This window comes from Bos indicus, chromosome 4 (genome assembly GCF_029378745.1).
Source record: "Bos indicus isolate NIAB-ARS_2022 breed Sahiwal x Tharparkar chromosome 4, NIAB-ARS_B.indTharparkar_mat_pri_1.0, whole genome shotgun sequence".
In the NCBI taxonomy this organism is placed as follows: domain Eukaryota; kingdom Metazoa; phylum Chordata; class Mammalia; order Artiodactyla; family Bovidae; genus Bos; species Bos indicus.
In genome coordinates this window covers 34,361,488-34,388,801 of record NC_091763.1, presented here as the reverse complement: position 1 = coordinate 34,388,801, position 27,314 = coordinate 34,361,488, and the positions used below count along the sequence as shown (strand labels likewise).

Sequence of the window (27,314 nt, the reverse complement as noted above, 5' to 3'; positions counted from 1 at the left end):
ATCCCCGCACCACCGCTGATGGGTAACTTCACATAAGGAAATGAAGGCATTAGTCATTGATGAAACCTCACTGTGATCTTTTTGGGAGCTGCTCAAGTGCATGCCTCTGAATCTTTACTGCTGATTTCTCTGTAGAACTTACCTTAGTGGCTTTATTCAGTTTCAATGAAACTTAGTATCAGAAACACTTGTCAAACATATGACTAAAGTCATAAATACAGTACCATCAAAAATGAAAGAAAAATAATAACGCAGGATGGATATCATTTATGTCAACTTAACATTTAAATTCCCAAAAATAATCAAAAGCTTTGAGAATCTGGTGGACAGCAAGGAGATCAAACCTGTCAATCCTAAAGTATATCAACTCTGAATATTCACTGGAAAGACAGATGCTGAAGTTGAAGCTCCAGTACGTTGGCCACCTGATGTGAAGAGCCAACTCATCGGAAAAGACCCTGATTCTCGAAAAGACTGAGGGCAGGTAAAGAAGGGGGTCAGAGTATGAGATTGTCGGATGACATCACCAACTCCATGGACATGAGTCTGAGCAAGCTCCCGGTGATGGTGAAGGACAGGGAAGGGAAGCCCAGCATGCTGAAGTCCATGGAGTCACAAAGAGTCAGACATGACTGAGTGTCTGAACAATTAACAACAACAATTAAATTCCCAAATATAATCAGAAGTCTTACCTTTATGAAAGCCTCTGGGAAGACCTGGGTCTCCTTTGCAACTGCTCAGCTTCCTAGGGGGAAAAGGAATGAAAGAATCAAAGATGGAAGGGGAAGCAGAGATAGAAGCAGGGGTTAGTCAGCTGTTGTAGAACCAGTTCCAAACACAGGGGGAGATAACTGCCTTTGGGAGGGCAATTCCACAGAAGGTCCTGATCTAGAAACCTCCCCATCCCCTCAGCTCTCCTCATCAATGGGTTGATGTTATTTTCATTTCTATGATGTCACGTCTTGGCTCCCTGTTAATAGTAATAGATCCTGGAGTAATAGGGAGGAATAAACCAGAAAAATAAGAGATATTGAGTGTAAAATACAGGGGGTGGTGAGATTCAAAAGACCACTTCATACAAAACAATGTGTTAACTTTTCTGTCCTCCCTTTCGTTTCCTTAAAGCCAAGCAGTGAAGAAAGTGCTAGTGTTGCATTCAGCTTTTTCATTTGTTTTGTTCTCTTCCACATACAGGTCTGCTTAAAAAAGTAATGCATGTAAGAATTTCACTGCAAATAAAAGTTACAACACAATTACAGTATGTCTAGCCTTCAGCCATTTCCAGAGCTTGAAACAAAATGCCATTACATTTTACCTAACCTTTTGTTACTTAAAGTAGATAGTTCCTGCCTGCCCCCAAACACACGCAGTTTTTCATTCTTTCCAAAATTCAGTATTGTGTCTAAACTAGTGAAAGTGAAAGTGTTAGTCTCTCAGCCATGTCTGAATCTTTGAGACCCCATGGACTGTAGCCCACCAGGCTCCTATGTCCATGGAATTCTTCAGGCAAGAATACTGGAGTGGGTAGCCATTCCCTTCTCCAGGGGATCTTCCCACCCCAGGGATCTAAACTAACCAGTCATGAAAATGTAACTTCATGAATGGGATTTAGCTTGTATCTCTATAACAGCAGGCTTCCCAGGTGGCACAGTGATAAAGAATCCACCTGCCAATGCAGGAGACTCAGGAGACATGGGTTTGATCCCTGTCTCGAGATGATCCCCTGGAGAAGGAAATGGCAATCCACTCCAGTATTCCTGCCTGGAGAACACCATGGACAGAGGAGCCTGGTGGACTGCAGTCCAGGGGATGGCAAAGAGTCAGATATAACTGAGCAGTCTATAATAGCAAAGTATTACCAATGAAGCAAATAAGGATTTGAACTTTTGAGGATTATTTTATGGGGATCCTAACGATGTGAGAGTTGGACTGTGAAGAAAGCTGAGCGCTGAAGAATTGATGCTTTTGAACTGTGGTGTTGGAGAAGACTCTTGAGAGTCCCTTGGACTGCAAGGAGATCCAACCAGTCCATTCTAAAGGAAATCAGTCCTGGGTGTTCTTTGGAAGGACTGATGCTAAAGCTGAAACTCCAGTACTTTGGCCACCTCATGCGAAGAGTTGACTCATTGGAAAAGACTCTGATGCTGGGAGGGATTGGGGGCAGGAGGAGAAGGGGATGACAGAGGATGAGATGGCTGGATGGCATCACTGACTCAATGGACGTGAGTCTGAGTGAACTCCTGGAGTTGGTGATGGACAGGGAGGCCTGGCGTTCTGCAGTTCATGGGGTTGCAAAGAGTCAGACATGACTGAATGACTGAACTGAACTGAACGATAATGTAATATTTTTAGAGAATTGTAGAAGGGAAAGAGAAATGATGGAGACACAGAGACAGTGAAAGAATGAATCCAGGCCAAACATGAACAGAAGCTCAAAATAGTTGATTTTTTTTCCCTTTGTAACCTCCTTCCAAAGCCCTCCTGTTTTATTTGCACCTCCTGTCCCTCCATTGTCTGCAGCCCAGCCTTCTGAAGACAGAAGTGACCTAATGTTCACCCTCTATGACACATCTTCTAGAGAAGCCTTGGGAGAAAATGGAATGAACCGTTTAGTAGACAGTCCTTTGGACAGCAAGGAGATCCAACCAGTCCATCCTAAAGGAAATCAGTCCTGAATATTCATTGGAAGGACTGATGCTGAAGCTGAAACTCCAATACTCTGGCCACCTGATGCGAAGAACTGACTCATTTGAAAAGACCCTGATGCTGGGAAAGATTGAAGGCAGGAGGAGACGGGGATGATAGACAAAGAGATGGTTGGATGGCATCACTGACTCAATGGAGATGAGTTTGAGTAAACCGGGAATTGGTGATGGACCGGGAGGCCTGGCGTAATGCAGTCCATGGGGTCACAAAGAGTCGGACACGACTGAGCGACTGAACTCAACTGACTGATAAACTCGGTGTGTTATATTTGCCATATTACACAATTACAAATTCTGGATTGGTCATTACACCCATTTCATAGATAGGAAAGCTGAGGTTTCGTAATTTGTTCTTTGTTACCCAGCTTTCCAGTGAAATATCTGGCTTCAGGTCCTGTTTCATTTGACTTTAGAATGTGTCTTTTCAATGCAGTGCGCTGTCTCTCTACCTCCTTACCCAGACTTGCGATCGGCCAGCAATTGGACTGAATGAACTAGTTCCACCAGAGCCTGAATAATGAGTGAGACTTAATACACTTTCCCTCCAAGGAGTACACATATTTACACAGGAGAAAACACCCTTGATTAATGAAGGATCTCCTAAGGTAAAATTTCTAGGCTACGCATCACTTTTCTGATCAAGTGGCATCAGGGCTGAATGCTCCACTGGCTTTATTCGGCAGGTTGTGGCTCTCAAACAATCAAGTATATTTAGTCCCAACAGACAACTAGGCATTGTGCGCCACAGTTTTGTTTTGTTTTTTTTTTCCAGTGATTGTTACTGGCAGGCTTTGAAGCAGTTGCTCTAACATTTGGGAGAGCAGTGTTTGCAGAGGGAATTTGGTTCAGTTCTTAATAAATGCATTTGTCATGTTTCTAATTTTCTTTCTGTACCCTTCAAATGCAGTTGCTTCCAGCCTGAAAACAAGATAACCTCAGTTTGATGTTGTCATTGTCTCTCTTGTTTCCTGTAGGATATCTGAAGAGAGAGAAGCAACATGAATTCTTGGCAGTAACAGGCTTTTCCAAAGGTGTTAATGCCTCACATTCTGAGGCTGTTTGAACTGCTTTAGTCACACAACAAGAGTAATAAATTAACCTCACTTTGTAGCTACCACCTCAACTACAAATGGTGCTCCTACCAGCATCTCTCCGAGCAGCTGTCTAGAGCAATAAGCTTCACATATGCCAATAGTCTAAGAGGTAAGGTCAAGTTCCCAAGCCAAAGTTCCTGACCTTGAACCTCCGTCTGTTAACTCAAAGCTTTGTGGAGTCTATTCACCCACTTTGTTTCTAGTGCATGAGAAGGGAATAAATATAGTACCCACCCAATTACTCATATGATTGAATGAGCAATGCCTATGAAGTGCACAAAAGAGTGCCTGAAATGCTCTCTTATATGGGAAATAGATTTGCAATTCACTTAGTCCTTCTGAAACATGGTATTTATTGTGCTGCATCATATATGGCAAGAAGGGATTCACTGTCATCATAGGCTGTGTGTGTGTGTGCATGCATGTCTGTGTGTTAGTTGTTCAGTTGTTTTCAACCCTTTGTGACCCCATAGACTATATAGCCTGCCAGGCTCCTCTGTCCATGGAATTTTCCAGACAAGAATACTGGAGTGGGCTGCCATTCCCTTCTCCAGGGGATCTTTCCACCCAGGGATCAAACCCGGGTCTCCCTCACTGCAAGCAGATTCCTTACCATCTAAGCTGCCAGTCTTTAGACTATGAAAAAACAGGATTCATAGGAGGCTACTAGAAGAGCACATGTTTGGCACAGCATTCACTACTCATAGGACAAAGCAGATCAGTGATCGAAGCTGGCAGAGTTCTTCAACTGCATGAAATGGGGACTTGAGAAAAGAGAAGGCTGGAGCAGAATGAGAACCCAAGTGCCTTCTCAGAACCAAAGAGGATAACATGCCATGAGACCTTTAAGAAGAAAGTCAGAGCTAATAAAAACTTGCCAAATAGATTAGAAATGGCAGGTTGCAATGATAAAATACAATCATCTAGAAGCTGTCTCGGAGAAGGCAATGGCACCCCACTCCAGTACTCTTGCCTGGAAAATCCCATGGATGGAGGAGCCTGATGGGCTACAGTCCATGGGGTCGCTAGGAGTCGGACACGATTGTATAACTTTCAAGTAGACAACCTGAGCGACTTCACTTTCACTTTTCACTTTCATGCATTGGAGAAGGAAATGGCAAGCCACTCCAGTGTTTTTGCCTGGAGAATCCCAGGGACGGGGGAGCCTGGTGGGCTGCCGTCTATGGGGTCGCACAGAGTCAGACAGACTGAAGCGACTTAGCAGCAGCGGAAGCTGTCTGAAAACCAAAGGTGATTAAGGCAAAGTGAGGAATTATTATAGACAAAGAAAGAATACCGCTGAGTGTCCACTCTGTTTTAAATTGATTTTACTGCCCGAGACACTCATGAGAGTCACATTCTGAAGGACCAAACTAAGCCTTTCTCCAGAAACGTTGAGACATGATCAAATTAAAATTATAGTTGGTAAAACTCTTATTTCCAATGAGGGAAATGAATCCACTGAGAACCTGGAGAGAGAGGTATTCAAAGTAGAGACAAGCAGCAGAAGAAAACATAGGAAAGTTCTAGAGACAAATTCATCTGGCAGCAAAGACACTTTTCAGTGCTACTGCTTGCTGTCTGCCATCCACCATCTGTGCAGCCTGGAGTCAAGGCCATGGTGCCACTTGAAATCAATCAAACATACAACCAAATACATGAAACTTTGACCACATCTCTAGATTTAAAGATGAAAACAGTCAAGAAACAGTTTTTTAAAAATTAGGAACATTCCAGAATCTCTGATCATTCATAAAGATCCCCATTCCTGTAAGAGCCCCATCCTACAAGTTGGCCCCAAACACACCTCCCCATGTGAACTGAACAATTTACTATATTCTGTTACATCATCAAATGTTCTCCACTAATAATCTGAGATACTAAACGTCCACTGCTAAAAATGAAAATGCCTCTGGGAACATGAAGAAACACCTCTTCAATGCTGAGCAGAGAGGAACGGTACTGGAGAACTGGAGTTCTCATCAAAGCAGGGTAGAGGTAAGAAAAAATTACAGGAGGAAAGTCAGACCTTGACACGGGTTCAGTGAGCATCCACAGGTACACAGGGCAGTAGAAGAAAGAAGCGGAAAGGAAAATAGAGAAGTACACTGTTACATTTTGCCTAAATTTTTACTTTTTCTTTGGACCATGCTTGAGTCAAGAAACTGTTCTTTCAGGCTTTCATTCTCAACTACATGACTCCAAGAATGTGGATTAGATATTTAAATCAATACTTTATTTCAGTTACCTTCACTATCAGTTATCAGGGTTCTGGACACTGCTTTCAAACCTGATTATGGCGACTTTTCTGGGAATGTATAGTAGTGAAGTCGCTCAGTCATGTCCGACTCTTTGCGACTCCATGAACTGTAACCTACCAGGTTCCTCAGTCCATGGGATTCTCCAGGCAAGAGTACTGGAGTGGGTGGCCATTTCTTTCTCCAGGGGATCTTCCCGACCCAGGGATCGAACCCGGGTCTCCTGCATTCCAGGCAGACGCTTTAACCTCTGAGCCACCAGGAAAGACTCCCTGGGAATATATACTCAATTTAAATTCACTAGAAAAAAATTTTTAATTGACAGAAGCTAGAGGAGAGCTTAAACTGTAACTGAGATGGAGGAAAATGGGTAGAGGTTCAGAGAGCAGTGGGAAAATGTTAAGGTTCCAGCCCTTATTACAGAGACAAAAACAGTCCCCTCAACCACCACAGCTACACGAGGAGGAAATGGAGGTATGGAAAAACCTCAGCTCAGCAACTGAAGATGCCAGAGAACAGAGTTCAGGGCTGGAAGAGCTGCTGGAAATTTTAAGAATTCTGGCAACAAGAGAGCTGAAAGAATGAGGTCCAATATCTGTGTGTGAAACCTGCCCAGATCCCTGGTTGACAGCAAAATTACCCCCATGTCGGGAAGAGCTCATGAAGCACGGTGGGAAAATAGGCACAGACAAGCGGAATCATCCTTGAAGGACAGATCTGCAGAAGAGAACCGTGAGTTTGGTGCTTCTGTAACTCTCACCATTCCCCTAAGCATAAGTTGCTAAAAGACTGGCCACACCACGCGTTGGTGAGAATGTAGTACAACTGGAAATTCATAAATTGGTGGACAAAATACACATTTGCCCTGCTACTTTAGAAAATAATTTGGCAACATAATAAACTGCTGTGTCAAACTACCATACGACCCAACAATCACATTTACATTCACTTAAGAATGAAAATATTTGTCCACATAAAGATCTGTATGTCGATGTTCATGGCAACTTAATCATGACAGCTCAAAAATGATAAACAAAATGTCCATTAATATATAAACGGATAAAACCAACTGTGGCTTTTTTTTTTTTTTTTGTACAGTGGAATACTACTAAGCAACATAAAATGACTGAACTGCCGAGACAACAACAACAGGGGTCCATTTCCAAATAATTAAGCTGAGTTAAGGAAGTCAGAAACCTATTTCCAGGGAATAGGTATAGCCTTTTTTTTGAAATTCTAGAAAAAATGCAAACTAATCTATAGTGACACAGTAGAGCAGACCAGTAGTTCCCCGGGTTGGCAGAGGTAGTCTGCAAAGGAAAATATGGAAACTATGGCATAATAGGCTTGATCAATATTCTTAGTGGGACAGTTATTGCACCAGTCTATATTTTGTCAAAACTCATCCAACCACACACTTAAAATGGGGACAGTTTACTCTATATAAGCTACACCTCATCGAAGTTAACAACAAGTAGGTGGGATGATTTGTAGATTTTAGAGCCGTTCAAAAGCAATTTTTCATAGACCTTTAAACAGTTATTTACACAATCTGGTTATCTTTTAAAACAGCAAACTCCACTGCACAATGAAGTGAAACAGCCACATACATATGTATCCCCTCCCTCTTAGGTGTCCCCCTACCCTCCCTTTGTCCCACCCATTCGGGTCACCGCAGAGCACTGAGCCAAGCCCCTTGCACCACCCAGCAGGCTCCCACCAGCCATCGGTCCTACACAGGGTAGTGTATACATGTCAACACCGATCTCCCAATTCAACCCCCACCCCACCCCATGCCCACAGCTCTGTTCTCTACATCTGCATCTCTATTCCTGCTCTGCATATAGGTTCATCTGTACCAGTTTTCTAGATCCCACATATATGTGTTAATATATGGTATTGTTTTGCTCCTTGTAACTTAGTTCACCCTGTATGACAGACCCAAGCTAAAGTCATAGGGAAAATATAGCTTTAAATACTTATGTCAATTTAAAAGAATAACAATAAACAAAATAGGCATGCACTTTAATAAGCTTGTAGAAAAAGAACAGAAAAGCCACCCCAAGGTAATTAAAGGGAAGAAAATACTAAAGATAAGAACAGAAGTACCTAGTAAACCATAGAACTGAGAAATAAATTCAGGTGCATTTTAAACAGGCAAATAAAAAAGCACACAGTATATCACATAAAGTCATGACTTGGCCCTCAGAGTTTATCTATCCCTTGACACAGCCCCCACACTCATCTCCCACCATTCTGAACTATGGATGACCCCTTGCCACCTGAACGAGAGATTGATGTAAATAAAATGTTAGAGAAAAAAAATTAAATAAAACATAGCACACTCAGCAATACTTATGGCTTGAAAACAAATGTAACCAGTTACATCTGTCTGACATTTGGATACTTCCTGCTTTTTTCCATTTCTCTTTCACCTATGTGCTCAGCATTCTTCCTGCCCCCCACTCCTTTTATTCTCCTCTCATACTTCTGACATTTAAAAATGCTTATCGCGTATAAGTTATCTGGATAGATTTGAAGTTCAAGGCATTGAAAATTTGGTTTATTTATAGGAAAGACCTTTCATAAATGAGTAAAGAAATATTGGGGGGAGAGGAAAAGAGGTCAATATTTTCTTTATTTCTATTTTTGACATTTATAGAAGGGCCTCTGGTCCATATAGTGCATTGTGGCAAACTGTTCAGTTTTCCCTTCTTCTCTATTAACAGAATTATAATTTTGCTTGGTGTGGCATTGCTCTCAGCTGCAAATCCAACACATTAACAAATACAATAATCCCACTTACTTCTGCAACCTCCTTTGGAATAAGTAATGGCCAGAGGACACAGTTTTGTTAAATTAGATCTAAGCAGGCTAAGCAGAGCTTATGAGAAAATGTTAATAAAGGCTGATGCAGTTTGAATATGATTTTTATGCTATGCTCTTCCCCTTCTTCATTCCTTTAAATAGGGACACAGAAGAGTCAGAAATGGCATCTTGCAACCATAGGTAAAAGGATATCAACAGAAGCCTAAGAACAACTCTAAGGTTGATGGAGCAAAAAGTGAGCCATGATGGCTTCCTGGAGCTACCAAGTCAACCCTTTCTTTTCTTAATCTAAACTTTTTGTTACGCAGAAACAGAAAAAATACCTTATTTATTTAATTGAATTTTATATGTCTCTGAACTTATTCCTTAATGATGCATGCAATCCCTCTACAAAACCTCTGGTTAACAATCATCATGAAATGATTACAAGAATTTAGTGAACATCTATGGATAGAGGTGCCTGGTGGGTTACGGTCCATGGGATAGCAGAAGAGTTGGACACAACTTGGTGACTAAACAACAATAACAAATCATCTCATACATTGATGCTTTTGAACTGTGGTGTTGGAGAAGACTCTTGAGAGTCCCTTGGACTGCAAGGAGATCCAACCAGTCCATTCTGAAGGAGATCAGTCCTGGGTGTTCTATGGAAGGACTGATGCTAAAGCTGAAACTTCAATACTTTGGCCACCTCATGCATAGAGTGGACTCATTGGAGAAGACTCTCATGCTGGGAGGGATTGGGGGCAGGAGGAGAAGGGGACGACAGAGGATGAGATGGCTGGATGGCATCACTGACTCAATGGACATGAGTTTGGGTAAACTCCAGGAGTTGGTGATGGACAGTGTGCTGCAATTCATGGGGTCGCGAAGAGTTGGACACGACTGACTGACTGAACTGAACTGGATTTTATATGTAAACTTAATATACAACAATATAATTAATATTTTTATAGTTGAGAAATAATGAGGAGCCATCTTTATACCATTCAAAAGGATAAATTCCCAAGAGATCAGAAATTTGAATAGTGAAAATAGGAAACTATATAAATATTAGACAAAAACATGGGTAAATTCTTCTATAGCTTTAGCAATGGAAACACTTCCTTAATGACTCAAATTCAGATGCACAAAAGATTGCTAAATTTGAAAAATAGATTATGCAAAAACAAAAATATGTTTCATAGCCAAAAAAGTCCACCATAGTGGTATATGAAATAAAACACCATTATTACGTAATAATAATGTATGTCAAACTTATAAACAAAATACTAAAGTCATTAAAATGTACACACTTGAAAAATAAAGAAAAATTAGTAAGGTGTAAGAATGGATACTTCACAGATATGGAAATATAAATATCTCTTAACCATATGAGAATATACTCAACCTGATTCGTCTTCAGTTCAGTTCAGTTCAGTCGCTCAGTCATGTCCGACTCTTTGTGACCCCATGAATCTCAGCACGCCAGGCCTCCCTGTCCATCACCAACTCCCGGAGTTCACTCAAACTACGTCCATCGAGTCAGTGATGCCATCCAGCCATCTCATCCTCTGTCGTCCTCTTTTCCTCCTGCCCCCAATCCCTCCCAGCATCAGAATCCTTTCCAATGAGTCAACTCTTCACATGAAGAGGCCAAAGTACTGGAGTTTCAGCTTTAGCATCATTCCTTCCAAAGAACACCTGGGGCTGATCTCCTTTAGAATGGACTGGTTGGATCTCCTTGCAGTCCAAGGGACTCTCAGGAGTCTTCTCCAACACCACAGTTCAAAAGCATCAATTCTTCGGCGCTCAGCTTTCTTCACAGTCCAACTCTCACATTCATAAATGACCTCTGGAAAAACCATAGCCTTGACTAGACAGACCTTTGATTCATCTTAACTGAATGCAAAGTAAAACTAAATTGAGTTTCCAATTTTCACAGACTGGAAAATTTGAAAACTTCTGATGTTACACCTTGCTGGCAAAGCCGGGTAAAATGGTCATTGTCAGTTATTGCTAGTAGGGATGCAAAGTAGGGGAACCTAAATGATAAAGAATTTGATGAGGTAACAGCTGGCAAAATTATGTAAGCATTTGAAACCAAGAGGGGTCATCAGTTTGCCATTAATACATAATAAACTCACCCTCTTTCTCTTATCCAAGTTACTTTGTTTTTACAAAAAAAACTTGTGTCCTCTAAATTTCATGTAGTCTAAACAATAAGATGTTTTTGCCCAAGCTGTCCAGTTCCAGGTCAAGCAGGTTAAGACTGTTTCTGACCACAGGCCCTCCAACTAGGCACACATGAGCGTCTACTCTGTGAACTTTGGACATCAAAGACCAAAATTCCACCCTAAGAACATGTTCACACCATCATTTTCTGAACACATCCCCCAGGAAGAAGTCTATAGCTTAGTCACACCTGCAAAGAAGGATGATTACCCTATCTTTTCTTATCTCTAGTTACCTTTTCTAGGCTCCTCACACTTCAACTTTATTCCATAAATACCTTGAGCCCCTTACCTTCAGGGAGGCAGAATCGTTCCCCTGTCTCCTTGCTTAACTGCCCTGAAATGAAACCATTTCCCTCTGTAAATCTTGGCATCTCAGAGTTTTACTTGCTTCATGCCTGATGAAGGAACCTAGTTTGATGAAGGTAACACTGACCTCCTGACTCAGCAATTCTCCTTCTAGTAATCTAGCCCAAATGTATCCTGACCAAAATTTTTAAAAAGCTATGTGCAACAATTTTCATACAACAGTGTAGACTGGTTGAATGAATTATAAATTGTCCTCAGAGTGGAGTACTCAGTTCAGTTCAGTATGTAACTGCAATATAACAATTAGTAAGGAATATCTGCTTTAAAATTCTAGCCTATGAAGACTCTGAATTCACAAAGTTGTACTATTTTATGCTGCACGCAATATGCCAGCAAATTTGGAAAACTCAGCAGTGGCCACAGGACTGGAAAAGGTCAGTTTTCATTCCAATCCCAAAGAAAGGCAATGCCAAAGAATACTGAAACTACCGCACAATTGCACTCATCTCACACGCTAGTAAAGTAATGCTCAAAATTCTCCAAGCCAGGCTTCAGCAATATGTGAACCATGAACTTCCTGATGTTCAAGCTGGTTTTAGAAAAGGCAGAGGAACCAGAGATCAAATTGCCAACATCCACTGGATCATGGAAAAAGCAAGAGAGTTCCAGAAAAACATCTATTTCTGCTTTATTGACTATGCCAAAGCCTTTGACTGTGTGGATCACAATAAACTGTGGAAAATTCTGAAAGAGATGGGAATGCCAGACCACCTGATCTGCCTCTTGAGAAATTTGTATGCAGGTCAGGAAGCAACAGTTAGAACTGGACATGGAACAACAGACTGGTTCCAAATAGGAAAAGGAGTTCGTCAAGGCTGTATATTATCACCCTGTTTATTTAACCTATATGCAGAGTACATCATGAGAAACGCTGGACTGGAAGAAACACAAGCTGGAATCAAGATTGCCGGGAGAAATATCAGTAACCTCAGATATGCAGATGACACCACCCTTATGGCAGAAAGTGAAGAGGAACTAAAAAGCCTCTTGATGAAAGTGAAAGAGGAAAGTGAAAATGTTGGCTTAAAGCTCAACATTCAGAAAACGATGATCATGGCATCCGGTCCCATCACTTCATGGGAAATAGATGGGGAAACAGTGGAAACAGTCAGACTTTATTTTTTGGGGCTCCAAAATCACTACAGATGGTGACTGCAGCCATGAAATTAAAAGACGCTTACTCCTTGGAAGGAAAGTTATGACCAACCTAGATAGCATATTCAAAAGCAGAGACATTATTTTGCCAACAAAGGTCTGTCTAGTCAAGGCTATGGTTTTTCCTGTGGTCATGTGTGGATGTGAGAGTTGGACTGTGAAGAAAGCTGAGCACCGAAGAATTGATGCTTTTGAAGTGTGGTGTTGGAGAAGACTCTTGAGAGTCCCTTGGACTGCAAGGAGATCCAACCAGTCCATTCTGAAGGAGATCAGCCCTGGGATTTCTTTGGAAGGAATGATGCTAAAGCTGAAACTCCAGTACTTTGGCCACCTCATGCGAAGAGTTGACTCATTGGAAAAGACTCTGATGCTGGGAGGGATTGGGGGCAGGAGGAGAAGGGGACGACAGAGGATGAGATGGCTGGATGGCATCACTGACTCGATGGACGTGAGTCTGGGTGAACTCCGGGAGTTGGTGATGGACAGGGAGGCCTGGCGCTGCGATTCATGGGGTCGCAAAGAGTCGGACATGACTGAGAGACTGATCTGATCTGATGGCTTTAAAAGATTTTCTTACATAGGATATATTAAAACAAGTTTTAAATACCTAGTTTGCTTGGTAATAACTTATAAAGCTTCCAGCATACTGTTATCTATTTTGGGTTAGAAAGGGAAAAACCTGGGATACATACATTTTCCATTCCATGTCTTCAATTTTTTTCTTGATTATAGAAAGCAAAAATGAATTTTAAAAAAGGGAAGGGAAAAGGAACAGGAAAATAAAGAAAAAGATTATGATAGGAGACCATGCTGACCTATAGCTCTACAATCTCACCTTAAGTTGTTCTTTTTTGAGATATCTAAGCTTTGTAGAATTACGTTTTTCTAGCAAGACATAATGATTTGCTGAGAAATACAGTAAGCAAGAGAACAAAATAAATAATGCTAAAACATAACTAGTTTGATATTTCAGCAATACGTTCTAGTTGTTTTTAGTAATGTATGTAATTTGAAAGTTTGCATTGTGAATTGCTGGTTGGTCACAAAGATATTGAGACAGTTATACTTTAAAATGAGTGGGGTCTGTGTGCATGCATGTTTCAAATGGTTAGTACAAATTAATTGACTTTCAATTCAGTTCAGTTCAGTCGCTCAGTAGTGTCCGACTCTTTGCGACCCCATGAATTGCAGCACGCCAGGCCTCCCTGTCTATCACCAACTCCCGGAGTTCACTCAGACTCACGTCCATCGAGTCAGTGATGCCATCCAGCCATCTCATCCTCTGCCGTCCCCTTCTCCTCCTGCCCCCAATCCCTCCCAGCATCAGAGTCTTTTCCAGTGAGTCAACTCTTCGCATGAGGTGGCCAAAGTACTGGAGTTTCAGCTTTAGCATCATTCCTTCCAAAGAAATCCCAGGGCTGATCTCCTTCAGAATGGACTGGTTGGATCTCCTTGCAGTCCAAGGGACTCTCAAGAATCTTCTCCAACACCACACTTCAAAAGCATCAATTCTTCGGCGCTCAGCTTTCTTCACAGTCCAACTCTCACATCCATACATGACCACAGGAAAAACCATAGCCTTGACTAGACAGACCTTTGTTGGCAAAGTAATGTCTCTGCTTTTGAATATGCTATCTAGTTTGGACATAACTTTCCTTCCAAGGAGTAAGCGTCTTTTAATTTCATGGCTGCAATCACCATCTACAGTGATTCTGGAGACCAGAAAAATAAAGTCTGACACTGTTTCCACTGTTTCCCCATCTATTTCCCATGAAGTGATGGGACCGGATGCCATGATCTTCATTTTCTGAATGTTGAGCTTTAAGCCAACTTTTTCACTCTCCACATTCACTTTCATCAAGAGGCTTTTTAGTTCCTCCTCACTTTCTGCCATAAGGGTGGTGTCATCTGCATATCTGAGGTTATAACTGACTTTGGAGAGAGTTTAAAACTCTATCTATAAAATTCTGATTAGAGAACAGTTTCTAATTTAATTTAGGGTTAAAGAAAAATCTATTTAGTTAAAATATTAACATGTGTCTCACCTAAGGAAAAATTCTTGCAAGTCTTATACCTATATTCTTGTACACCCATGCAAAATAAACCCAATTCCCTTAGTCCGTTTCCTATGCAGCAAAGGCCTATAAAAAGTTTTACGCTTAGATATAAAACTATCTTGAATATTACCTGGAGTAGCAGGATATTAATTACCTCTTCAGGGTATGAATTACTCCGTGGTAATCAGTTAATACAAAATCAGGATAAGATCATGACTATATCATTAAAGGAACATGTGCATGGAACAATCAACCAAATTAACAGTTTGATTAATGGAGTCAATGAATAAGTCAAATTAATCAGTATACCATTTACTAAAAAATAATCCAAACAGATCATCCATGACTATTACCTGCTGCTGCTGCTGCTAAGTCGCTTCAGTTGTGTCCTGACTCTGTGCGACCCCATAGACGGCAGCCCACCAGGCTCCCCGTCCCAGGGATTCTCCAGGCAAGAACACTGAAGTGGGTTGCCATTTCCTTCTCCAATGCGTGAAAGTGAAAAGTGAAAGTGAAGTCGCTCAGTCGTGTCCGACTCTAGCGACCCCATGGACTGCAGCCTACCAGGCTTCTCCGTCCATGAGATTTTCCAGGCAAAAGTACTGGAGTGGGGTGCCATTGCCTTCTCTGAACTATTACCTAAACAGAGGCTAAAATTAGACAATGTCTACATCATACTGAAGAGAAACACTGAAATATTTAATATTATCACCATGTTATCAATATTCTCGTATTCTGAACTGGAAAATCTAAATTGTAGCATTCTTGATCTCTAATTATATGTTTTTCAAAATAGGAACAACAATAGCAAAAAGCAGTTATGTATATCTACTGATGGCATAACCAAATACATACAACAACCAACTAGCTGATAGCCTAGAAAAATAAATCAATTACAAGAGTTTCCTCACAAAATACCATTAGACCCCTTCTTTTCTACTGCATTGATGGGCCATATGGTGATGGATTTATTCTACACTGCAGTAGGAAAATTTTATGGTAAAGAAATTAGATTGACATTTTATTTCTGCACACTGCTAAGTTTAGTTATGAGCTAATTATATGTGAAATATGGTATGTGTCTGTTGATATATGGGCCTGGATTATATTTTTAAATCAAAGAATAATTTAAGATATATTCCCAAGCTGCATTCATCTAACAACTGATGTCCACTGGGAGGAGCAAAAGAGCGGGGCTGGTGGCTGCAGGTTGTCTGCAGTGACAAAAGCTCCTAACAATTTGCTGTTCAATCTTCAGCAAAGCTTCCAGACAAACACAGACTCCAAGCATCGGTGTGCAGCCAAACTGGCTTTGAATAAAGAATTGCAAGAAGGTGTCAAGGGATCAAGGGATCAGCTAGTTGGTCTCAGCCACAGAATGCAGTACAGTTCTGCCACCTAGTGGTCGCTTCCTCACACGTGACTTGGCGGCATTTACACGTGTGTGCATTCTTACAATTATCTCAAAGAAAACCATGATGCTGAGAATGGTCAGCAAGAGCTTGGCAAATTACTTTCCACCATGTGAATATACGGTTATCCAAGCTTTAAGAAATGCTCCTTTATTTGATATACAGGTGAGGCCCTTCGAGATCTGATCTCTCTCTGTCCATCATCGAACTTATCCCCAATCATAGACCTTCATAAAGACCAAGCTGTTGTTCCACAGTTCCACCATATTCTCTCAGGAATTTATCTGGTACATAATTCCTTCACTCCTCTTGACCACACTGAACATTCTACATCTTTTAACTTGCTAATTTTGTCTCCATGAAGCCTGCACTGACTCCTAGTCAATTTGACACGTGGCACTTTTTCATATAACTCACCCCATTCTGACTGCCCTTTTGAATACTTGACTTACTTACTAGAAGCTAAGTTCCTCAAAGGGCAGGATTTTACTTTTACATCTTTATATTGCTTCACATTTACTGTGCCTCTGGCCCATAAATACATGATTCACTGATGTCTAGATATGTATATTAATGTGTGTGACCCTTTGCAAGAGGTGTTTAATTCCTCATTTAGCACAATTATTTTATATAAAGGGTCAGCAAAATCCCCTGGAGAAGGGAATGGCAAACCACTCCGGTATTCTTGCCTGGAAGTTGCATGGACACAGGAGCCTGATGGGCTATAGTCCGTGGGGCTGCAAAGAGTCGGACACAACTGAGCAACTAACACACATTTTATATAAAAGTGAAGCAAACATTTATTAACTATTTCCAGGCATGGTCTTCTAATGTTTCATAAATCTGATTTTTCAGTGTTTTCACATGATTCAAGTACATTTGCAGCAAATATATGGCAAATTTGGGTCCTCAGCACTACTAAAGATTCCACTCCTTCTAAGACCAGATTTTAAGATTGACTGTAAAAGAAATCTGAAGAAATTTTAAGCATCATTTTAAGTTTCATCCTACCTGAATGCAAGAAATGAAAAATGAAATTAGAAAGTATGTATACTTTATTTGGAAAATAAATTTCCCTGGATTAGTCTTCAATTTGTGAAAAAAAACCTTTAATCTCAAATGTGCAATATAAATTTTCATGGTGGTCAGGAAAGTAATTTTGTAAGATTACCACCTTTTTTACTTAATTTCACTCATCCCGGCCTATCTTCAAGCCGCACCTGCTTGCTATATCAACCAAACTCAACATTTACTCATTTCCGTATTACATAACTGAAATAGTTGTGGAAGAGTCAACTTAGATTTTTCTTTCATTATCTGCTGGGTTTGCAGTGAAATCCTGGTTTAGAAAGTTTATTGTCCAAAGATATTCTATAGCAAATAAAGTTTGACGCTTGAGGTTGCCAAGTGGAGTTTACAAAACGACTGGTTATGAAACAAAATCACCTTTGCATGTAGATGAGACATTTGATATGGAAAAGTATAAACAGGGAAGGCCTGAAGAGCCATGAAAAATGATGAAGTATGGTACCCTTTAGCAAGTAACTGAGCACAATCCATCATCAGAATGTTTTTATGTGAGTTCACCTGTCTCATCTCTCATGCTCTGGATGGATGTTCAGCAGATAACTTTGATAAATTTAGAATCAACTAAATACTTTCTTAATAATTTCACTTAATGAGTTTTAAAAGAAATAAAGAATAGAATCATGGGCGTTATACAGTGTGATGTATATCACTATATGTATATGAGATTTGGCTTCTAAGTGCTTTTAAAGACATAAAACCCAAAGCAATGTTATCATCTTTTGGAAGGAAATTTATACTAAATATAAATGCTATTTTGTCTTCTATTTAATCAAAATCAAACAGACTGGTATTTACCTAAATAAGAATTAATTCTATTTATTGCTCTCTCCCTTTGTATCAGAATGATGTCTTATTATTTTTTGTTATATTTATTCTAAAATTTCAAACCTAAGAAAAGCCCAAGTATATCATTTAAACCCAATAAAACTTTAGCTCTATATAGAGAAGCAGTTTCCAAACCTGGATTATTAATATGTCCTGGGAGCTTTTAAAATATATAGATGCCTTGATCCTGGTGAAGACTCACAGAAATGGAATTGGAGATTAAGATCTAAAATCTATTCTAAAGGCTTTCCTATCTCACCAGTGGATGAACTGGTGTTTCAGATGAAATGGTTCTCCAGTGTGCTCCTCAGAGGAACAGGGACAGCATCACCTGGGAACCTGTTAGAGCCGCAATTTTTTAGACTTACTGAATCAAATCCTCTGATAGGCCCAGAAATCTGCATTTTAATAAGCCAGTCCAACACAAACAGATGGAGAGATATACCAGTTTTTGGATTGGAAGAATCAATATTCTTACAGTCAGAAAATGACCATACTCCCCAAAGCAATCTACAGAGTCAATGTAATCAGTAATAAATAAAAATGACATTTTTCACAGAATTAAAACAAAAAATTGTACAATTTGTATAGAAACATAAAAGACCCCAAATAGCCAAAGCAATCTCAAGCAAGAAAAATGTAGCTGGAGGAATCAGACTGCCTGACTTTGGACTCTACTGCAAATATTACAGTAATGAAGACAGTATGGTACTGTCAAAAAAGCAGAAATATATATCAATGGAATAGGACAGAAAGCCCAGAGATAAACCTATGCATCTATGGCCATATAATCTATGACAAAGGAGGCAAGAATATACAGTGGAGGAAAGACAGTCTCTTCAAAGAGTGGTGATGGGAAAATTGGAGGGCTACATGTAAAACAATCAAATTAGAGTAGTCCCTAATATCATATGCAAAAATAAATTAAAAGTGGATTAAAGACATAAATGTAAGGCCAGAAACTATAAAACTCTTAGAGGGAAACATGGGCAAAACACTCTCTGGCATAAATCACAGCAAGATCTTTATTGATCTACCTCCTAGAATAATGAAAATAAAACAAAAAATAAGAAAATGGGACCTAATTAAACTTAAAAGTTTTTGCATAGCAAAGGAAACCGTAAACCAGATAAAAAGACAACTCTCAGAATGGGAGAAAATATGTACAAACAAACCAACTGACAAGGGATTAATCTCTAAAATATACAAACAGCTTATGCAGCTAAATATAAAAAAAAAGACAAACAACCCAATCAAAAAATGGGCAGAAGATCTCAATTGACACTTCTCCAAAGAAGACATGCAGATGCTAATAAATACATAAAAAGATTCTTAACATCACTAACAATTAGAGAAATGCAAACCTTACTGGTCAGAATGGCCATCATCATCAAAAAAATCTACAAATAATAAATGCTGAAGAGTGTGTGGAGAAAAAGGAACCCTCCTACACCCTAGGAATGTAAATTGGTACAGCCACTGTGGGGAACTGGATGGCGAGTCCTTAAATACCTAATAGACCATAAACATATCAGATCAGATCAGATCAGTCGCTCAGTCATGTCTGACTCTTTGTGACCCCATGAATCGCAGCACGCCAGGCCTCCCTGTCCATCACCAACTCCCGGAGTTCACCCAGACTCACTTCCATTGAGTCAGTGATGCCATCCAGCCATCTCATCCTCTGTCGTCCCCTTCTTCTCTTGCCCCCAATCCCTCCCAGCATCAGAGTCCTTTCCAATGAGTCAACTCTTCGCATGAGGTGGCCAAAGTACTGGAGTTTCAGCTTTAGCATCATTCCTTCCAAAGAAATCCCAGGGCTGATCTCCTTCAGAATGGACTGGTTGGATCTCCTTGCAGTCCAAGGGACTCTCAAGAGTCTTCTCCAACACCACACTTCAAAAGCATCAATTCTTTGATGCTCAGCCTTCTTCACAGTCCAACTCTCACATCCATACATGACCACAGGAAAAACCATAGCCTTGACTAGACAAACCTTTGTTGGCAAAGTAATGTCTCTGCTTTTCAATATGCTATCTAGGTTGGTCATAACTTTCCTTGCAAGAGTAAGCGTCTTTTAATTTCATGGCTGCAGTCACCATCTGCAGTGATTTTGGAGCCCAGAAAAATAAAGTCTGACACTGTTTCCACTGTATCCCCATCTATTTCCCATGAAGTGGTGAGACCGGATGCCATGATCTTCGTTTTCTGAATGTTGAAGCCAAATTATTTTGCTGTACAGAGGAAACTAACTCAGCACTGTAAAGCAACTACACTTCAATAAAAATTAACTAAAATAAATAAGAAAACTGATGTCTCAATTTAATAAAATTTATCAAATACTCATTATTTCGAAAACATGTAAACACCTTATGGGTGGCACAATATAACCATAGTTGAATTATCTCTTTTTTTATTATTTTAAGCTTTTATGTCTTTTTTATGTTTTTATGAATTAAGCTTTTTATGATTTTAAACAAATTATTTGCTTGTTAAAATATCCATTTATAAGCATTATGTATTTTCTCTAAATGATCCTTACAGATACCATATGCAATGCATCAAGGCTGTATATTGTCACCCTGCTTATTTAACTTATATGCAGAGTACATCATGAGAAACGGGCTGGAAAAAGCACAAGCTGGGATCAAGATTGCTGGGAGAAATATCAATAACCTCAGATATGCAGATGACACCAACCTTATGGCAGAAAGTGAAGAGGAACTAAAAAGCCCCTTGATGAGACTGAAAGTGGAGAGTGAAAAAGTTGGCTTAAAGCTCAACATTCAGAAAATGAAGATCATGGCATCTAGTCCCATCACTTCATGGGAAATAGATGGGGAAACAGTGGAAACAGTGTCAGACTTTATTTTTGGGGGCTCCAAAATCACTGCAGATGGTGATTGCAGCCATGAAATTAAAAGACGCTTACTCCCTGGAAGGAAAGTTATGACCAACCTAGATAGCATATTCAAAAGCAGAGACATTACTTTGCCAACAAACGTCCGTCTAGTCAAGGCTATGGTTTTTCCTGTGGTCATGTATGGATGTGAGAGCTGGACTGTGAAGAAAGCTGAGCGCCGAAGAATTGATGCTTTTGAAGTGTGGTGTTGGAGAAGACTCTTGAGAGTCCCTTGGACTGCAAGGAGATCCAACCAGTCCATTCTGAAAGAGATCAGCCCTGGGTGTTCTTTGGAGTGAATGATGCTAAAGCTGAAGCTCCAGTACTTTGGCCACCTCATGCGAAGAGTTGACTCATTGGAAAAGACTCTGATGCTGGGAGGGATTGGGGGCAGGTGGTGAAGGGGACGACAGAGGATGAGATGGCTGGATGGTATCACAGACTCAATGGACGTGAGTTTGAGTGAACTTCAGGAGTTGGTGATGGACAGGGAGGCCTGGCGTGCTGCGATTCATGGGGTCGCAAGAGTCAGACACGACTGAGCGACTGAACTGAACTGAAACTTAAACACCCTTTCACCAAAAAGACATATCTCCTAAATAAACTGCTCTCAGAAATATCCCTTTGTTGACTTTCTAAAGTATTTTCTTTTTGTGAGAATAACAGAATTTAGAGGAATTAGTAGGGCTGACAATTTTATCTTGTTTTATAAATTGAACAAATAAGAAGCAAAATTGCACCTTGAAAATTGTCCTAACATTGTGACACATATGTTACTGTTCAGATCAGATCAGATCAGTCACTCAGTTATGTCCGACTCTTTGTGACCCCATGAATCGCAGCATGACAGGCCTCCCTGTCCATCACCAACTCCTGAAGTTCACCCAGACTCACGTCCATCAAGTCAGTGATGCCATCCAGCCATCTCATCCTCTGTCGTCCCCTTCTTCTCTTGCCCCCAATCCCTCCTAGCATCAGAGTCCTTTCCAATGAGTCAACTCTTCGCATGAGGTGGCCAAAGTACTGGAGTTTCAGCTTTAGCATCATTCCTTCCAAAGAAATCCCAGGGCTGATCTCCTTCAGAATGGACTGGTTGGATCTTCTTGCAGTCCAACGGACTCTCAAGAGTCTTCTCCAACACCACACTTCAAAAGGATCAATTCTTCGATGCTCAGCCTTCTTCACAGTCCAACTCTCACATCCATACATGACCACAGGAAAAACCATAGCCTTGACTAGACAAACCTTTGTTGGCAAAGTAATGTCTCTGCTTTTCAATATGCTATCTAGGTTGGTTATAACTTTCCTTCCAAGGAGTAAGCGTCTTTTAATTTCATGGCTGCAGTCACCATCTGCAGTGACTTTGGAGCCTAGAAAAATAAAGTCTGACACTGTTTCCACTGTTTCCCCATCTATTTCCCATGAAGTGATGGGACTGGATGCCATGATCTTTGTTTTCTGAATGTTGAGCTTTAAGCCAACTTTTTCACTCTCCTCTTTCACTTTCATCAAGAGGCTTTTGAGTTCCTCTTCACTTTCTGCCATAAGGGTGGTGTCATCTGCATATCTGAGGTTATTGATATTTCTCCCGGCAATCGTGATTCCAGCTTGTATTTCTTCCAGTCCAGCGTTTCTCATGATGTACTCTTCATATAGGTTAAATAAACAGGGTGACAATATACAGCCTTGACGTACTCCTTTTCCTATTTGGAACCAGTCTGTTGTTCCATGTCCAGTTCTAATTGTTGCTTCCTGACCTGCATACAAATTTCTCAAGAGGCAGATCAGGTGGTCTGGTATTCTCATCTCTTTCAGAATTTTCCACAGTTTATTATGATCCACACAGTCAAAGGCTTTGACATAGTCAATAAAGCAGAAATAGATGTTTTTCTGGAACTCTCTTGCTTTTTCCATGATCCAGCAGATGCTACTGTTATAACAACATAAATGTAGGAGATAAAGTTAAAAGACTTCCTAATAGACACTCATCTAGTAAATATCTGGGCTCAGATTACAGAAATAGATACTATCATTTCCAAGAAATCCCTGTCTCATGCTTAACATTAGCACTCACTGCCTAGTCTACTGAGTACACATAGTAGGCACTGTGTAACTGAACTGAAAAGACTGCCTCACTTCCATGATGAGGGGAAGTAAGACAAAGATTTTCATTCCTGTTAACTCCCTCTGGATAGAGGCATCTTAAGAAATAGTACCTGGAGTTTTTAGCCATGAGTGTCAAGTAGGAAAACCAATTCATCTGCATTGAAGGATACTGATTTGCAGAGGTTCAGAAATGAAGTAAAACTGAAAAGAATTCAGTATGATGCCTGGACAATATCCAGGGCTAATAGTTTTCCTGCATCAGAAGTTTGAATTCACTATTCCCCAGGCCCTAAAACCGTATTAGTGCTGACACAATCTCAAGAGCTTATGTGTTCAAACATTCCATCAACATTTAAACTGAGTCATTTATTTTTCTAGACATCAGATGTCAGCTGAACTATTGATCATTATAAATTTGTGTGTAATAAGCATGAATTGGTCCACAACATTCAGAATGCCAGATACCTCACATTTCTTTATTATTTTCAGTCAAATCAAACTGAATTCTAGCTGCCAATCATCATAGTTGACAATGCCATTATCAATCCATTATCCCCACTATTGATCAGATGAGTACACTGAGGTTTACACCATTGAGTTAAATGAAGCCTTTCTCCCCACCCTCACCCCTGCTCCTTCGGGTTGGTCACTAGAGCCTGTGGCCCCTGCTCAGGCCTAGGGCTGATGAGAGGACAGCTCCTCTGTATTCTGCCAGTCGGTTCCACATCCCACCATGGGACCCTTCCAAAGACCAAGAATTAACGGTCTCAACACACAGTCTCCTCAGGGACCCACACAGCTACTTCTTTCAAAATTCTATCACTTCAGGGATGCTTCAGTAATTCAAGCAGCAATTCTCAAAATTTCACAAGGTTCCACCCTTCTCGTCTCTCATATTCTGGTCTCAGGAATTCCAATCAGCAACCTGATTTTCCCATACACTATGTGGAAAACCTCTTTCAGAAATCCCCCAAAGCCATCTTTACTTGCCTGGGAGCAAGGAAAGCCTAGACCTTAAAAGTAAAATTCTGGCTACTCTGGTGAGTCTCTAGTAAATTTTACTGCTAGCAATAAAAATCAATTAAACATAAAAAGGCAAATACAGTATTTTAATATATGACTGCATATAAATCACTTAATCTCTCAAACTCTTGAGTAGCCTAGAATTATAAAAGCATCTAAGGACCTTTTATTGTTTTTCTAATTAACCTTAAAGATCACCTCAACTTCTTCCCCAGAGAAGCTCATGGAATGAACAAAGTAGATTTACAGAAGACCCCTATTTATCTTCAGTGACATCTCTTCTCACAAGTAAGATATGCAAAATATCTGTATGGTCCACCCTCTCCCACCCCTCAGACACACACATACGATGTAGACTCTATACCTCACTTCATATGACAAGGACTCTAAAGGTAGTGATTGAGGATGGGGGTACAGATTGCTTTGGATAAAGTAGGAAAGCTGAGCATGCAGTAGGAAAACTGGAGACTCACCTTGGTAGCTGATTGAATACGGAAAACAAAGAAGTTAAAAGTAATTAATTTAAAATAGAGCAAATGGAAAAAGTCAAGGAATTGAAGTGTTCTGATTTGGCTGATTTGGCTTTTTGGATAGAAAAAAGAGAGACAGAGCAAAATTGTACAAAAATTATAGTGAGTTCAGTTTTGAACATGTCGAGTTTCAATGCCTCTGAGGCATGCAGGCTTCCTGGGGACCGTTTCACAGAAGTTACCAACAGAAAGAAACTCAGGTCTGGAACTCAGGGGAGAGGTCTATTACAACTTCAGCTTTGTACCAAAATTTCCGGCTTCAAGCTTCAGAAACTTTATTTTTTTTTTTAATTTTATTTTTAAACTTTACATAATTGTATTAGTTTTGCCAAATATCAAAATGAATCCACCACAGGTATACATGTGTTCCCCATCCTAAACCCTCCTCCCTCCTCCCTCCCCATACCATCCCTCTGGGTCGTCCCAGTGCACTAGCCCCACGCATCCAGTATCGTGCATCGAACCTGGACAGAAACTTTAAATTGCCTTTTGATTTTAATTATTTTAATCACTTTATTGCTTAAACCTTATCTTCCCTTGCATCCTCTTAATCCTTAGAATTTAAATTCCTGTACCCTCTTTTCCTGGAGAGAACTACCTTTGGGTACAGCTTCTATTTTGGGGTGTGTGGAGGGAGTGCAGAAAGGGGGGAGACTTGCTTTCAAAGACTAATGCTGAGAGATATCAAAGTTTTAAATAAACTCCAGGGGCTCTGAGTCCTTTTCACTGTAAATAAATTGAAGGAAAAGCACTTTGCATTTGACGGTCTGAATCAAAATTCCAGGGGTCCAGAATTTAGATTATTAATGGAGCTAGTGAACAAAAAGCTTAAGTGATCCAACTAGGAAACAACAGTTAGAACTGGACATGGAACAACAGGCTGGTTCCAAATAGGAAAAGGAGTACATCAAGGATGTATATTGTCACCCTGCCTATTTAACTTATATGCAGAATACATCATGAGAAACGCTTGGCTGGAAGAAGCACAAGCTGGAATCAAGATTGCCAGGAAAAATATCAATAACCTCAGATATGCAGATGACACCACCCTTATGGCAAAAAGTGAAGAGGAACTAAAAAGCCTCTTGATGAAAGTGAAAGAAGAGAGTGAAAAAGTTGGCTTAAAGCTCAGCATTCAGAAAACTAAGATCATGGCATCTGGTTCCATCACTTCATGGGAAATAGATGGGGAAACAGTGTCAGACTTTATTTTGGGGGGCTCCAAAATCACTGCAGATGGTGATTGCAGCCATGAAATTAAAAGACGTTTACTCTTTGGAAGGAAAGTTCTGACCAACCTAGATAGCATATTCAAAAGCAGAGACATTACTTTGCCAACAAAGGTCTATCTAGTCAAGGCTATGGTTTTTCCAGTGGTCATATATGGATGTGAGAGCTGGACTGTGAAGAAAGCTGAGCACCAAAGAATTGATGCTTTTGAAGTGTGGTGTTGGAGAAGACTCTTGAGAGTCCCTTGGACTGCAAGGAGATCCAACCAGTCCATTCTAAAGGAGATCAGTCCTGGGTGTTCTTTGGAAGGACTGATATTAAGCTGAAACTCCAAGACTTTGGCCACCTTATGCAAAGAGTTGACTCATTGGAAAAGATTCTGATGCTGGGAGGGATTGGGGGCAGGATGAGAAGGGGACGACAGAGAATGAAATGGCTGGATGGCATCACTGACTCGATGGACGTGAGTTTAAGTAAACTCTAGGAGTTGGTGATGGACAGGGAGGCCTGGCGTGCTGCAATTTATGGGGTCGCAAAGAGTTGGACACGACTGAGCAACTGAACTGAACTGAAGTGAATGTACATAAATCATCTTGAGTCATCAAGGACAGTTTAATTTTAATCAACTATTTAATAATTTTAATTTTGCCACTTCCCTCAATGTTCCTCTTAGTTTTTTTCATGAAATTATCACGGTCTAATCAATTATTGAAGCTACAAAACGTTTACTCTGGTGAGGCCTCAGCTGATATAATTTGGGTTTTTCTACTAAAGCATTCCTTTCCTACAAACCCACCCTGCCCCTTCTAGTCTGGGCCTCACTGACAGTAAGAAGCCATCTCATCTTCCTGCCTAGTGCTTAGAGTCAGATAATCCTTGCTTTTTTATTTTTGTTTTGTTATTTTATATTGGTGTATAGTTGACTTACAATAATGTACAGGAAAGTAATTCAGTTATACATATATATACATCTATTTTGTTTCAGATTGTTTCTCCTTTTTTTGGTCACCCTGAGCGGCTTGTAGGATCTTAGTTCCCCGAGCAGGGATCAAACCTCCAGTGGAAGCACCAAGTCCTAACCACTGGACCCTCCAAGGAATTCCCTCAGATTGTTTTTCCATATAGGTTATGACAGAGTATTGAGTAGAATTCCTAGTGCCATGTAGTAGGTCCTTATTGTTTATATATTTTACATATTGTATTATATACATGTGAATCCCAACATCCTAGTTTATCCCTCCACCCCACATTTGTAATTTGGTAACCATAAATTTGTTTTTTTAAATCTGTGAATCTGTTTCTGTTTTGTAAATAAGTTCATTTGTATCATTTTTTAAGATTCCATATATAAGTGATATCATATATTTGACAAGCCTTGTTTTGAATGCTGGGTTTCTGCAGAATCTCTGTGCTCCAGCCTCCACCCTACTTATTACCTGGGAAAACTTGGGCAAATTATTTAGCTTCTCTGAGAATCTTTTATCACAGAGTCACCTGAGAAGCCCTGTATAAAAATA

General features: G+C 40.2%; 1 protein-coding gene and 1 non-coding gene across 4 annotated transcripts in view; both read right to left on the bottom strand.

Annotated features, from left to right (window-relative positions):
- LOC139182686 (uncharacterized) overlaps nucleotides 1–27,314 on the bottom strand; it is a 472,105-nt gene that overhangs the window by 130,462 nt on the left and 314,329 nt on the right. For all 3 annotated transcript variants that reach the window (XM_070787653.1, XM_070787654.1, XM_070787655.1), the window contains one exon: nucleotides 693–745. In XM_070787653.1, the coding sequence (XP_070643754.1) occupies nucleotides 693–745 (53 nt within the window). The remainder of the gene's footprint in view (nucleotides 1–692; nucleotides 746–27,314) is intronic.
- TRNAS-GGA (transfer RNA serine (anticodon GGA)) lies at nucleotides 6,250–6,322 on the bottom strand. The gene has a single exon. It is a non-coding gene; the product is annotated as a tRNA-Ser (tRNA).